The 14,212-nt window shown below is 37.1% G+C and overlaps 1 protein-coding gene across 9 annotated transcripts in view; it reads right to left on the bottom strand.

The window, feature by feature from the left end:
* Positions 1-14,212, bottom strand: part of LOC149776786 (uncharacterized) — a 183,011-nt gene that overhangs the window by 40,678 nt on the left and 128,121 nt on the right. For 8 of the 9 annotated variants that reach the window (XR_016416126.1, XM_089941469.1, XM_089941466.1 and 5 more), the window contains one exon: positions 6,041-9,780. Coding sequence is in view for 8 of the 9 variants with exons in the window: in XM_089941469.1 (XP_089797595.1) it covers positions 6,041-9,780 (3,740 nt within the window). In the remaining variant the exon portion in view is untranslated. The remainder of the gene's footprint in view (positions 1-6,040; positions 9,781-14,212) is intronic. The other variant, XM_089941468.1, reaches the window with a different exon arrangement.

Genomic DNA, 14,212 nt, shown 5'->3' with positions numbered 1-14,212 from the left:
TTCTCACACCAGAATGTAACAGAAATTTAGAGGTTAGAATGTCACCAAAACCAGGTTGAGGAGCAAACTCTCCCTGCCAACCCCACTGAATCTGACTTTCCGATTTCATTGAAACATTGGAAGGGAAAGAAGGACAGGAGAATATGTTCCGCTTGAGCTAACACTGCTGTTGATGTGTTTGAACTGTGCATTTATGGAAAAAGCAGGATGTGCTAAGAAAATATGATACTGTTTTTGTTGGAACTCCTTGCTATACAGTTTATCAGAACAAATACCAAGACAAAAATGGTGCATGCACTTGAGGTTAAAGTACAGAGTCAATCAACTAGGTAATAATTATTATTACCATCTGACCTGGCATGGGGCCTGTTTGTAAACTTCTAGGGTGAAGCCTTATGCTAACAGTTAAAAAAATATAACATTTAATTGTACCAAGGTCCTATTTATTGTTATTGCCCTTGATTATTCAAATATCTCCCTGATTCCGTCTATCTGTCTCAATGTCAAAATGTGTTGGTTTTATTCATTAATAAAAAGTGAGCTATTAGAGTCATAGTCCTTTCATTAATTACATATGCTAAAAATATATACCTTCTTGGTGAATTACTGATTTAATTTTAATCTTGACTCTTTCATTCCTCCCAACTATATTTTGCTTGCTGAAACTACTGATGTGAAAGTAGATATTCCACATGCAAATTTAATATGACTAAAGCATATTTAAGTGTGTACTGAATAAACAAGATGTCAAATTTTACCATGTTTATGTGTGATAAATCAACTTATTACTTACAGGCAGAGCAATTCTGTATCATCTGCCACAACAAGGAGAACTCCTATACAACTTATTACTTACAGGCAGAGCAATTCTGTATCATCTGCCACAACAAGGAGAACTCCTATACAACTTCTCAAACATAAATGTCCATACTAACATATACAGGTGTTATTAACAGCAAAAATGTAAATCTGATAACTCCTTGTACCAAACATATTTCTTCCATCAACATCAATGCTAACAAGAAGAATCAACTGATGGCAACCAGATATATACCTCTAACAACATCCTTGTAATAATTCCCGGATCTAAGTGATGTACATTAATAAACTACTTCCATACAGGAAAATGATCTTCACAGCCCATGGCTACTTGGGAGGAAATAATCAGTTATAACATGTACACTGCAATAGTAGCTTTGGGCATTCAAGGCTATCTTCCATCTATATTTTTGTCTTATTTTTTTCTCTCTTTTGGTATGTATACAAGTATCAAAACATGTTTGCTGTCACTGACTGGACAATACACTGCACTTTAGATTATATATAGATATGATGTAGGGATTTTTCTAGAATTGTTCTTAATTCATTTTATGATATTTTAGATATACAATTTTCACTGTACAATCACCAATATGTACAATTAATTTTGTTTGTCAATTTGTTTGTTGACAAAAGAACCAAAAATTGAATTAACTGGTGATGGTTGTTTGGTAATAATGGCACATTTAACAACACATTAGTGGGTATATCAAGATCAGGAAATGAATCCAAGTGCCTTTCCCCAAGGACAAAATAGGCAGTTGACCTCAGCTGGCATCAGTGGGTGTCTAACCCAAGACCCTTGGATTATGAGTCTGATGTGCAATCAACTGAGCTGCCATGGGTCCAAGTAATCAAACAAAACTGATCATTCTGTAAAAGAAGGACACCCTTACCAAGTGACAAATTTAGCTTTTCACAGATAGCTACTTTGTAAATTCATGAAAACTGATACTACGAAATTAAATTGAGAGTTAATTCAACAAGAGATGAGAAATAGTTTGTAACAGTTTAATTCACTGACAGATGAGAAATACTTTGTGACAGTATCTGACTTAGATGAGAAACATTCTGTGACAGAAATATTCATTGACAAAAGAGAAACAGTTTGTGATAGTAATTCAATGACAAAAGAGAAACAGTTTGTGACAGTAATTCATTGACAAAAGAGAAACAGTTTGTGACAGTAATTCATTGACAAAAGAGAAACAGTTTGTGACAGTAATTCATTGAGATGAGTAGTAGTTTCTGTTAGTAATTCATTGAGATGAAAAACAGTTTGTGACAGTAATTCACTGAAATGAGAAATAGTTTGAGATAGTAATTTACTGAGATGAACAATAGTTTGTGATAGTAACTCTCATTGAGATGAACAATGGTCTGTGATAGTAATTCACTGAGAGATAAGAAAATATTTCTGACAGTAATCCATTGATTTGTGATTATAACTGACCTTATGCCAGAAGGTAGATTGCTTCGCCTACCGAACACGTGACATGACAACCTCTTAACTTCCGACAAACATTCTGTGAAAATGGCAGGCATGATAGCATTAAAAGTCATACCAGACAATAATGGTGAGCAATATTTGCCATATGAAACAACATTGAGACAGAGACAGAAAGCGAGAGCATTTATCCATCACTTGCACTTCTCTAAGTTACGTCGGTATGCGGAGAACTCGCCTCCACGTATCTGGAGAAGTCGCCCCTGAGTAGTTGGAGAAGTCACCCCAATTGGTTGGAGAAGTCATCCCAGAACTTGTCACTCAAATAACCTTTTTATAACAGAATTAAGTCATCATTTTACGTGATTCATACATATATTTTTATATATACGCGATCACAAAAGAGATATTAATTAAATTAAAGCAATATCATATTAATATTTATAAGGACGAAATTAAGTCTGTATATAATCTAATGAATGACGACAGTATAGTGATTAAAAAGGATGATAAGTCAAACACTATTATTATTGTGAATCATGATGATTATGTTAAAGAAGTTGAATGTCAATTAGAAATTAAATAAAAAATTTCAACATGCATTAATGAGATCGCTAAAAATAATAATTCCGTATGTGAGAAATTTGATACTTTCCCTCTTAACATACGTACACCTCAAAAATAATAATTCCATATATGAGGAATTTGATACTTTCCCTCTTAACATAGGTACACCTCAATTCTACATATTACCCAAAACTCATACAAATCCTGACCATAATTAACCTTTAAATCTTCCATTATGACCCATTATATCAGGTTGTAATTCATATACTGAAAACCTATCCAAATTTATTGATACTGTTTTACAACCTTTAATGAAATCACTTCCTTCACACATTAAAGATGCTACTGATTTCATTAAAAAGTTGAAGTCTATTCCACAGCTATCTGATAATTTCAGTCCTGGTATCATTAGATGTAACATCACCATATACCAACATTCCACACGCAGATGGTATTGAAACGTGCAAATAATTTCTTGATAACAATCCTAATAATAGCACACTATCTAGCGAAGATATTTGTGAAATAATAAAAATTTATCTTGGCAAATAATTATTTTCAATTTAATCAATCGAATTACATACAGATAATGGGTATTAATATGGCTCCTATATACTCTTCCCTTTCATGGGTGACTTAGAAAAGGATTTTATTCAAAACGAAAAGTTTAATCCATCTCTTTGGTTCAGATTTTTTGATGACATATTTATGATCTAGAAGCATTCAACTGAAGAACTGAAAAAAATTATTGATATACAATAGGCGAGTCGATATGGCGGACGTAAACAGTGCCTGGAGGTGTGTATAATAGCGCTCTCTGATTGGTCAATCGAGCAGAATGATTGACAACTGGCGATTGGTCAATTCCCTACAAGTTGAAAAACAGTTTGTGATAGTAATTCACTAAGAGATGAGTGTGTGTGTGTGATTTGGATTTTTAACATAGCTTTAACAATTTTTCAGGCATATTGCTATGATGTCTGCAGTGTGGCAGTTTATAGTGATGTCTAGCACTGGGGCATCATGTCGCAGACAAGTAGAATGATGTCCCACCCAGTCACATTATCTTGACACCAGGCCGACCAGTCCTAACACTAACTTCAGCGAGGCAGCTCTTAGTACCATTTTTGTAAGTCTTTGGTATGATTCGGCCAGAGATCGAACCCACAACCTCCCACATCCTGCATCCGAGGCAGACGCTCTAACCACTAGGCCACTGAAGCAGTACTAAGAGGTGAGAGAAAGTTTGTAATGGTAATTCACTTAGAGATATTGGTTATCATAACTTAGTATAAAATTTATCTCCTTTGATCATTTCTGAAACACAATTAAATGATGCCAAAAAACAAACTGTAACTTTTTTGTCCTTGCAGTTGCAGAGAACTAAAGGAAAGAGACGAAGTAAAAGAAAATGTAATCTTGGAAGAATGATGAACATTGGTACTGATTTTGTTTTATTTTGAACCAAGAAGGTACTAATAATCATTACAAATATAAAAGATTCTCAAAAAAAACCCAACAAGACAACGTTTATGTGTGTGTTTGAGTAAATTACATTTCTACATTTGAAATCCACATGTATAGCCAGTCTACCTTAAACTCTACTTGTACATTGTCTATATATTAGAAAATTTAAAAGGTCAAATTTGTTTGCATCTTTTGCCATGCATGTGAAAAATAGGTGAACAATCCAGCAAAGTACAGGTTTGTACTAATTAATACATTTCCGATTCAACCAGAAATTAAGCTGTGGGATTTATTGTTGTCAACATTATAAAAATCATCAGGGTTTTCAATAGCTGCCTGAATAAGAATATATTCAAAAAAGGAATGCAATTATTTTAAAGAGCTGTCTGCTTCAAAATGCTACAAACAATAGTCTAAGAAGCACAATGGTTTTAAGGCATCAAGTTTCCTCATTTCCCTCTGTGGCAAGATCCTGGATAGTTTCATATTCAAAATGAATAACTGTAGATAAGATTCTGAAATCCTTGTGATGATCAACTTGCAAGATCTTTGTTAAATAAAACTGCATGCTTGGTTTTGCCAAGTGATATTATTCACTGTGTTGCTTCAGACAAAAAATTACTGGTCTGTTCAATGCCTACAAGGTAACACAAGAAATTAATGTTTGTTATCTCTATGCCATACATAGCCTCCTTGCAATACAAAAATATTTGGTGAACAAAAAGAAAGCAGCCATGCAAAAAAAGGAAATAGAGTGCTCTTCTGTTTAATTAAATGCATCTATGTCATGTTTTTACATGAATAAAATTCAACAACCAATAAATATTCCTCCCTACACCCTCAACACAAAGCTTCCCTATTTCAGAAACTTCATAAGTGCAAAGATATTCCACAAAAAAACATGTTAAAAGCTTCCTGAGATACAAGAAAGAATTTTAAATTATGGAGAGAAGGAAGAATATCTTTTTAAGCCAATTCTGTGTATATGTCTTTTAAAAATAAAATCTACCACTCAAATTCCCACAGAAAAACACATTAAAATGTGTTGAACAATGTAGGACATGGATCAAAGATAACGTTCCCGTCTGCTACGAAGAGAGATATCTAGTGGAAAGCATGTATTACTGTCAGCACAAACACATGTCAAATTCCTATTAAATGCATTCATGCACCACAAATGAAAAAGAGTCTTTGGGGCTCTCCATGTGGAACCTTAATGCAAATTAGTTAAAAGGCATGTTCTGCAGACAATTACAGTCAATCAAAGTGCATCTGCATTGAAGCTCCAAAACCTGAAAGGTGACTGAAACCACCTTCGAGGAAGTTCAAAATTTAAAATCAAGAAAATATGCATAAAACCAGCTTGCGTAAACAAATTTGAACTAGAAGGCATTGTATTAACATAAAATATCAGAAGTAATATGACGTATGCTTGCTATGTTCAATCATAGTGTGACATTTAGATGAAAGATGCTGCATTACAAAATCACACTGCTGTCTACTGCTTGCATGTCTTATTAACTGTAACACATTTCCTGGCTGTTGACTACAAGATGAGAAATCTGAAAAATTCTACCATTTGAGAGCACAGAAAGGACACAATATTTCCATAGTGCACTGTAGTAATATAAATCATATAAAACATTTCAGATCAGCATCCTTACTCCCAACTAAGGCACAAATTAAAGAATACCATTTGTTTTCCATCAAAACGAAAAGCAAGATAAAAAGCAGACTTACCCTCACCATGATGTAGAACTTCATTGAGGTGTATCTGTAAGTCCTTCCCATGACGTTTTACAACCCTTGTAAACTTTTTCTGTCCACGACCTCTACCCCTCCGACTACCTTTCCTTCTCCTGGCCTTTCCTTCCTCAGCTGACTGTTGAGGTCCATTACCTTCCTGAAAAATGTCTGCTCTGGTTATTCCCCCTCTCCTACCCCCTAGTCTCTTGCCCCTTCTACTAACACTGTCAGTCGCCTTTACCACTGCTGTCTTGGCACTGATGGCCCCCGACTTTTTGATTCCTTCTGCTTCTTCCTCAAGAATGCCACTTTGAACAATATCTGGAATCTTTCTATCACTCTTGCCAACTGATGGCAATCTATTCAAGTCTGTTGTACCACTTGCCTTTTTCATGGTCTCATTTTTCTTTTTTCTCACATTAGCATTCTCTTTTTCAGGAATTTTCTTGTTATCCTTTGCTTTCTTACTTTTGATTTCTTTGGAGTCTGAGATATTTCTACCTGAATCATTTTTATTTTCTCCATCTGCATTTTTGTTTATTTGTCCTCCATTCACTTTTGCTGAATCAACCTTACCTATAACAACTTTTAAAGATGGAGATGCCCTCTTCCTTTTGATGACTGTGTCATTATCTTGAGACAACTTTCTCTTTCGTTTCTGCTCTCCACCATCTGATACATTATTATTTTCAATAAGATCAGATGGAAAACCCTTTGCTCTACTCTTCACCACATAATTACTCTTTTCTCTTCCTTTCTTTTGACCACTGTTAGCCTTTTGAGCATCAGAAGAATATTTTGTAGATTCACTATCTTTCTTCAAGTCTGACAACTTTTTGGAGTTTCCTGAAGGCAAAGAACCATCCTTGCCCCTCTCCTGAACCCCATCTATCACGTGGTTCATAGTAGAGTCTTCACCTGAATCTGAGTAGATGTAAGTTGCATCACTGTCACAAGCCTGACTTTCCTCTTTCTCACCAGACTTCTCAACTTTATCCTTATTAACTTTTTCTCTTTTGCCTACTTTTAACCTTTTCCTTTTCACCAAATTGTTATCCCCTTCAATATCTGCAACACAATTTTCTGTGACATCATCAGATTTATTTTCACCAACTGAATTCAATGAGTCCACAATGGTATCACCTTTTGTGGTGTTTGAATTAACAGTCAAATCCAACCCAACTGTTTCTTCAGGACACATCAAATACTCTGTCTGATAAAAACTTGATTTGTCCATGGGATAATTCTCATTTCCAACTGTTTCTGCTGCATCACACGCTGGTAAATTTCCAACACTTAACAGAGTATCTGCAGCTATGAGCATTTCCTCAGAACAATTATACTGCCAAACTGGAACTCTATTTGTACCACTGCCTAATACTGTTTGGTTTGCTTCTGAAGTCCTTAATTCTTCTCCAGCAGCTGTACTATCCACAGCTACAATATAATTTTTCATAGATTCACCTGTAACACTATTGTCCATGCCTGATGGAAGACAGCTAATACTGTCTTTATATCTTACAGGAATAGCAGGTTTACTGCAAGGAGCCGTAAGGTCCCTATCACTCTGATCAATGTCAACTGTCTTGTCTCCACCACAACTTGCATGTAGTTCACCAGATACTTGCCTTTGATCATAACCTGATTTGAGCTCCTCACCTTGCCCTCTCTGTAGTGTCTTTGAATCTGATGTATCAACGTTCTGTCTATCATCAAATGATTCAGACAGAAAGGTACCCTCAGCCAAGTCAGATGCAGAATTACTATGTCTCACTGTCTCCTTCTTTTGCATGATTTTCTCCTTTACAAGCTTCAGTATTGTTTTATTACACGAACTATCCCCCTGTAAATCTGCCTGTCTCCCAAAGTTTGATGCATATGATTGTCCCTCAACAGGCCCAAGAGAAGAGCATTCTGAAACTACTTGAGGCTCCAGAAGTGGCGGGGATGGGCTACTTTCATTGGTTAATTTTTGACCATTCTCTTGCATCTGATCATCTCTTTTGATGGTCAGTGCTGGCATGCTTTCAGACAAAATCTGACCAGACACTGTGTCCTTCTGAGAACTGGATGGAGCATTTCCAGGCAAATTGCATTTTTCTGTCTCAGTCCAAGCAATCTCACTATTACAAGTTTGCATCTCAGTCTCGTTTTCCTTGGTCACTGAAGAGAATGCAGTGATATCGTTAAATTCTTCATTATGGAACCTTGTGATAGTGTCTTCTTGAGCATGTTCATTCAAAGAAACACTACTTGAAGCAGAAATGATGTCTAAACATATGCTGCCTTTCTTATTTGTTTCACTGGATGGCTCAGGATTAATGCTATTGACGTTGTGAGAAGTTGCTGAAGAAATATTTGGAGGCCTTGGTACCTCAACATTTTTTAACTTCATCTTCAGTTTTGATATGTCTGTACATGAGATTTTAGGAGCATCTCTCTTTGACTTTGGAAATGGATTTGCAGATTTCAATCGAGATACTGTACTTTTAAAGATTGTTTCCACTGGCTTTTTGCCATTTGGTGGATTCTGGAGTGTTCTAGAGAGAGACATTACCTTCGGATCAACAAAAATACCTTTGATGCTTTTGTTTTCTTTGTTGAGTTCGAAACCTTTTTTCTCACTGACTGAACCAATAATATGTCCTTTGGATTTATTTGACTCATAACTAGCAATTTTGGCTGCTGACAATCTTCGTAATTTAATAAGCGGATCTTTTCCAAATAATTTCTGCAGTTCTGGATAGCGCTTTTTCAGCTTCATCAAAGAATTTCTCTTGCAGTTCTTCATGTTATAAGATTTACCCACATTAAATTCCATTTTCTCAGTGCTGTCCTCAACACTAAAATCTCCTTTCAAGTCCTTAGAATCCTCTCTCTTTGAATTATCTCTACATGTTAAAGGATTTGAAAAATTGTTTAGAGAGTCCTTTGATAAACAGATATCACTGATGCAATGTATGGGTATTATCTCACCTCCAATTTTGGAATGTGTCACTGTTGCATCTGCACTAGAACCCTGCTGACTAGAAGGATTTTCTGACTGAATGTCTTTTTGGGAAATACCTTCTGAAGCATTTGGTGAAGCTTCCTTAATCTTTTTATCACTTACACCATCAGATATTACCACATTTAATGCCGGCTTACTTGCATTAGGTTCTGATAACTTTTCATTTACAGCAGTTGCATCCTTTTTCACCCTTTTTTCCTTTCTACCAGAAAATAATTTTCTTTCCTGTGGTAAATTTATTTGCCCATAGTCTTTTGGACTAGGTCCACTGACTGCAGGTGAATTCGTTTTGACATGGTACAATGGTGGGGACTTTGAACTGCCAGAAAGCCGAAGCACTTTACCTTTCTCCTCTCTTATGCTAGACCTCTGTATAATTATCTTAGGTACTGCCTGTGGTTGTGCTTGCCGCCAATGGTTGTGGATAATTTGAGATGGAGGACTGGAATGGTAGGGTGGCCGATGAAGCGGTGGAGCATGATGATTATGCCAATCATAGCGATAGTTAGAGTGATGAGGATGAAATTGTCTTACATGATGTCCATTATGCTGTTTGGCATAACGGTATGGAGGCGTGTATCCATGTTCATTCCAACTTCGGAAGTGTGTTGGTGGACCCCTCTCATAGTATCCAGGGTGAGACGGGTTGTGCATGCTTGTTAGCTGACCTAGCTTATTCGCTGCCACAGAAGAAATACAGTGGATACCTTGAGCTTCATTACTTCTGAAAAAAATTGACTGAAAATTAAATCTTTAGGAAGCCTGGAATGAAAAACAAACTGTGGTAAAATAAACTCAAAGATTTTGAATGAAAACATATATTTCTCAAAATTTTAACCTTTTGCAAAGAAAACTTATTATACCCAGTTATTTGATATGTAAATTATATTTTGTATATAATTTTACTAATTCTATACTTGTATTAACCACTTTCCTCTTTAGTCACGATATGGGTCTGAACATGTTAGTGAAGAGTTACACTCTTTTTGCCAGTATAAACATCCACTTTCTTCCGTTAAAAGATACAATAAACTAACAGTTGAAATATTTTTGTGTCCTTTTACTGGGATATGATGTTTAATGAAGTGAGAGAATACAAGTAAACAGTTCAGAAACTCTGTGAAACATTTGCAGCTGCATAAAACTGCATACATTTTTTGCCTGACAGGTATTATCATAAATGAACATGTATGTATGTATGTATGTATGTATGTATGTATGTATGTATGTATGTATGTCTTAGTGTTTCATAGCAACTTAGCACAATAATGACTGCAAAGTGCCAATCAAAAGTAAAGTTCTAAGTCTGTGCAAATGAAAAATTGCACAAAAACTTTAGGACTGAGTGTTGGACAAAAGAGACCAGGTCTGAATCTGCGGTCACTGGTTCAGGTCCAAAAATGCAGGATATTTGAATCTATTTATAAATCAAATTCCATGGTCTGCAACAATGAAGATAATAAGTTCATTGCTTTTCATAAACTTGTGGGCCTGCAGGTTAAATTAGTGAACAGTAGCAAACTAGAGCTTTCATTCCAGTGGAAAAATAATCAACACAAAATAATGAAGACAATGGGTGCCCACCCCCCCCACACACACTGCTTAGCATGTACTATGTGTGCATACATGGATGTTTCAGTTGCCTTTGGCCTGAAGAGGTATGGGACCTGGCAGAAACTCACTGTGCCACTGGAAAATCTATGATTTTGGTAAGTAACCAGCTTAAAAAGAAAAGGGTCTGTGACTCTATCCAGAGTATGGAAAACACCCACTTTTGCAAGGATGTGATCACATGCACATCAAAGGAAGTTGTAAGCACTTGAGATGGAAGATTTCCCTGCATTTCCTTTGGAGGAAATCACCATTACCTGGAAATGAATCATGTATTTTTTATGAAAGGGAAGTGCTGTCTTCATCATGTTTCAGTGAACCCATTTTTAATTGAGATCTCATTCATTGGAGTTTAATTCTCAGAACAGTGACTCACCAAAAGGTTTACGTCATCTGACTGGTCACTGCTCATTGACTGGCCACTGGGAAGTGTGTTAAATGAGTTACTGAGCATTATTACGGGTTACTGTATACTTGGTACCAGTCACTGCATAATGTGTAAAGCAACAGTCACTAAAGAATTGTCTCTGGTTACTGTGCACCAGTAATAGGCTCAATGATTGCTGGCATATGCTGATTATCATAGACGTCCAGTTATGTCTCAGGTCACTGGTCACTCTTCACAAAGTGCTGGGACTAGGCATTGGACACCAATCTTTGGAATGGTCACATGGTTTTGATCATCAGTCTCTGAATGAAGAATGGGTATATGATCTGCTATGGGGAGCAAATTTGGTCAATACCCCTCCTTCCCCAAATGTTATCATTCAACCCCAACATTGCTTGACGCCTCCGACCACTCAAAGGAGAGTTGGTCATGTGTTTTATCTCTTGTGACACCACAGATGACTTTGCCATGGCTCCAACGATTTGTGGTCGAGGAAGGCATTTCATTAACCTTGCCTCCTCTGGTCTCATTATCAAAAGAGGATGGAACGCAATTCACAAAGTGGGATCAATGCAGACATGGGTTCTTGCAAGTTTCTAGTTTGAAAGAAGCAGGAACTGAAGAGGCTACAGATGCAGCCTTGCTAGAGGAACCAAGCCTGTTCTTACATTCTATATCCACAGGTAAGAGAAATTTAGAAGCCATCAAACAGCAAAGTCTTCTTTACCTGTTTTCCTATGGGCTAAAGTAGTTGTGAGATTCTGTTGGGAGGAACAAATGTTGTTCCTTTATCAGCAGGAAAATTCATCTCACATTGACAAAACTTTTATAAGGGTTCAGATTAGACTTCTGATTAGGTTTTAGGCCCAGATAAGTCATTGCCTCCCGTAAGAGAAATAGACCCTTCACTGAGGCACCTCTGACATTGTGTGTCAAGCAGTCGTTGAAGTACTGAAGAATGGGAACCACTCAGGACAATAATTGAGCCACTATTACGCGTATCACTCTGGTGAATAATCTGCCACTGAAAGCTTAAAGAGGAGCCCAAAAATGATGGATCTCCTGTTCCAGATAAAACCACAGCAATTTCCTGTTGGTTGAAGAGATGGTGAAGTAAAGATCGGCATGTTAGAGATCTACAGAGACCATCCTATTGTCTGGCTGGATGTCTATAGCTTCAAACGCTCTTGTAAAAGAAACTTGTTAAGTGGGAGAAGACTGGTAATGAGTTGAAACTTTTCCCACTTTTAAACTTGGAACATCCTTGGATAAAATCACAGACTATAAATGTTTGCACCCTTCCATACGAGGGTGTACATTTCTTCCACTGCGAATACTAGTTAGGACTGGTAGAACCAGATGAGTGTCCAACATGTCCTTTTTGTGGAGGAATCCATGCATCACATGTGAAGTCCAATCAAGTGCCTGAAAAATGCTTAATTGGCACCTAATGTAACATTGAAAAGAAGGGAGCTTATGAATTCATGTGACTCCCTAGGGATTACTGCCTTCCTCCTTGGGAAAAGGAGGGTTCCAAAGATTCCCTTCCATCTTGTTGGTAGAACGGTGTTTGGAAAGGACTTTTAAACTGTGTATGGTTCTGCAGATGCACCAGCTTAAAACAATTAGGAAGAGAAGCAGTGTATTTTATTATTTGCCCAACAGTGAAGCCAGGAATCGATGCCACTGTCTGTGCAAGTCTTGAGGGGTGGTCCTCAAAAGACTTTTTGTTGTGCTCCAGCAAAACCTTTGATGACCCCTAAGCAGAATCCCACTGAATTTGGAACATTTTGCAGAGATTGCCATGATCATGGAGAAAGTATGTCTCAAAGCCTTGATAATGACCTTCAACACTTTCTGCAAAGCAGCCAGAGACAACAATTCATTTTTCAACAGATATCAATGAGGCAGTCAACATAAGATCATCATGGGAAGCAACAGTAAAATAAAGTAACAGCCTTCAGCTTCAAAGCAATAAGATATTTGATGGGGCAATAAGACAATGGTTCTGGGTAAAATCTTCACCTCTGAAGCTCCTTATTCCAATGATGCAAGTTGGGTGAAAAATGACTGGCATCATCTGTAGAAATTTAAAAGACCTGAATGCATCCTACATGATTTAGTTGTTGTTGTTGTTGTTGTGGGGTTTAACGCCATTTTTCAGCACATGATAGGCTATGTATGGTGGCCAGTATTAATGGTGGAGGAAGAACCCGGGAAGAACCACCGACCCACGAGAAGATACTGGCAAGCTCTCTCACATACCCACATTGGCCGAATCCTAGACTCGAAACAACGCAGACAGAGGTGAGATGGCAGTGATCTGTAACGGACAGCGCTTTAGACCACTCAGCCACTTGGGGCCCCCCTAATTTAGTACAGCTCTGTTTAAGATGAATTTACAAGATTTTGTCAAATTCTACACAGCGGTTTTAAAGAAGTTCTTTAAAGACTGTATACTATTAGTGGCCATATTTGATAACAGACAGGTAGCACAAACTTAAAAACCATGTCAGGATACGTTCTGTCATCCGCTTTGTGTTGATTTGCCTGCTGAAGGGTTTTCTATATTTAGTAGTATACTTCGTTATGGATCACCAATCTGTTTCGAAAGTCTTCATGCCACAGTAACTTTTGTAAATTTAGGTCATAATCTATATAGCCATTATTAAACCATTAAAGTGTGTCTATTTTTTTAAAGTAAAATTCATGATATTTAAAGGCGGATCAGCACCACATGTATCTGTTTAGAAGCCCTCAATATGAGGATGTTTTGTGCTAAAGTTAGGGCAATTCTGTGGAATGGTGTTGAGAAGACGGTTTACAGGTTTACCTAGTTATAAAAAAAACGGCAGCCATATATGAAAGAACTACATGGCATGAACTGTTTGTAATGATTAGAAATCCATTTCTCCGGCGCTGCTCCGCTAGCCTAAGTGGTTAGAGCATCCGACTAGGAGGCGGGAGTTTGCGGGTTCGGACCCCCTCCGAGTCATATCAACTTACAAAAATGTTACAAACAGCTGCCTCGCTTGTCGATCAGCATTATGAGGTTTGTGTTTTACGACTGGCTGGCTTGGTGTCAGGATAATGTGACTGGATGAGACATGATACCACATGACTGCACCATAACTGCCTGTCACTCTGCCGACATCGT

This window comes from Sinohyriopsis cumingii, chromosome 18 (genome assembly GCF_028554795.1).
Source record: "Sinohyriopsis cumingii isolate HCF-2022 chromosome 18, ASM2855479v2, whole genome shotgun sequence".
Classification (NCBI taxonomy): domain Eukaryota; kingdom Metazoa; phylum Mollusca; class Bivalvia; order Unionida; family Unionidae; genus Sinohyriopsis; species Sinohyriopsis cumingii.
The sequence above is the reverse complement of the archived record's forward strand: the minus strand, read 5'-3'. Positions and strand labels throughout refer to the sequence as shown.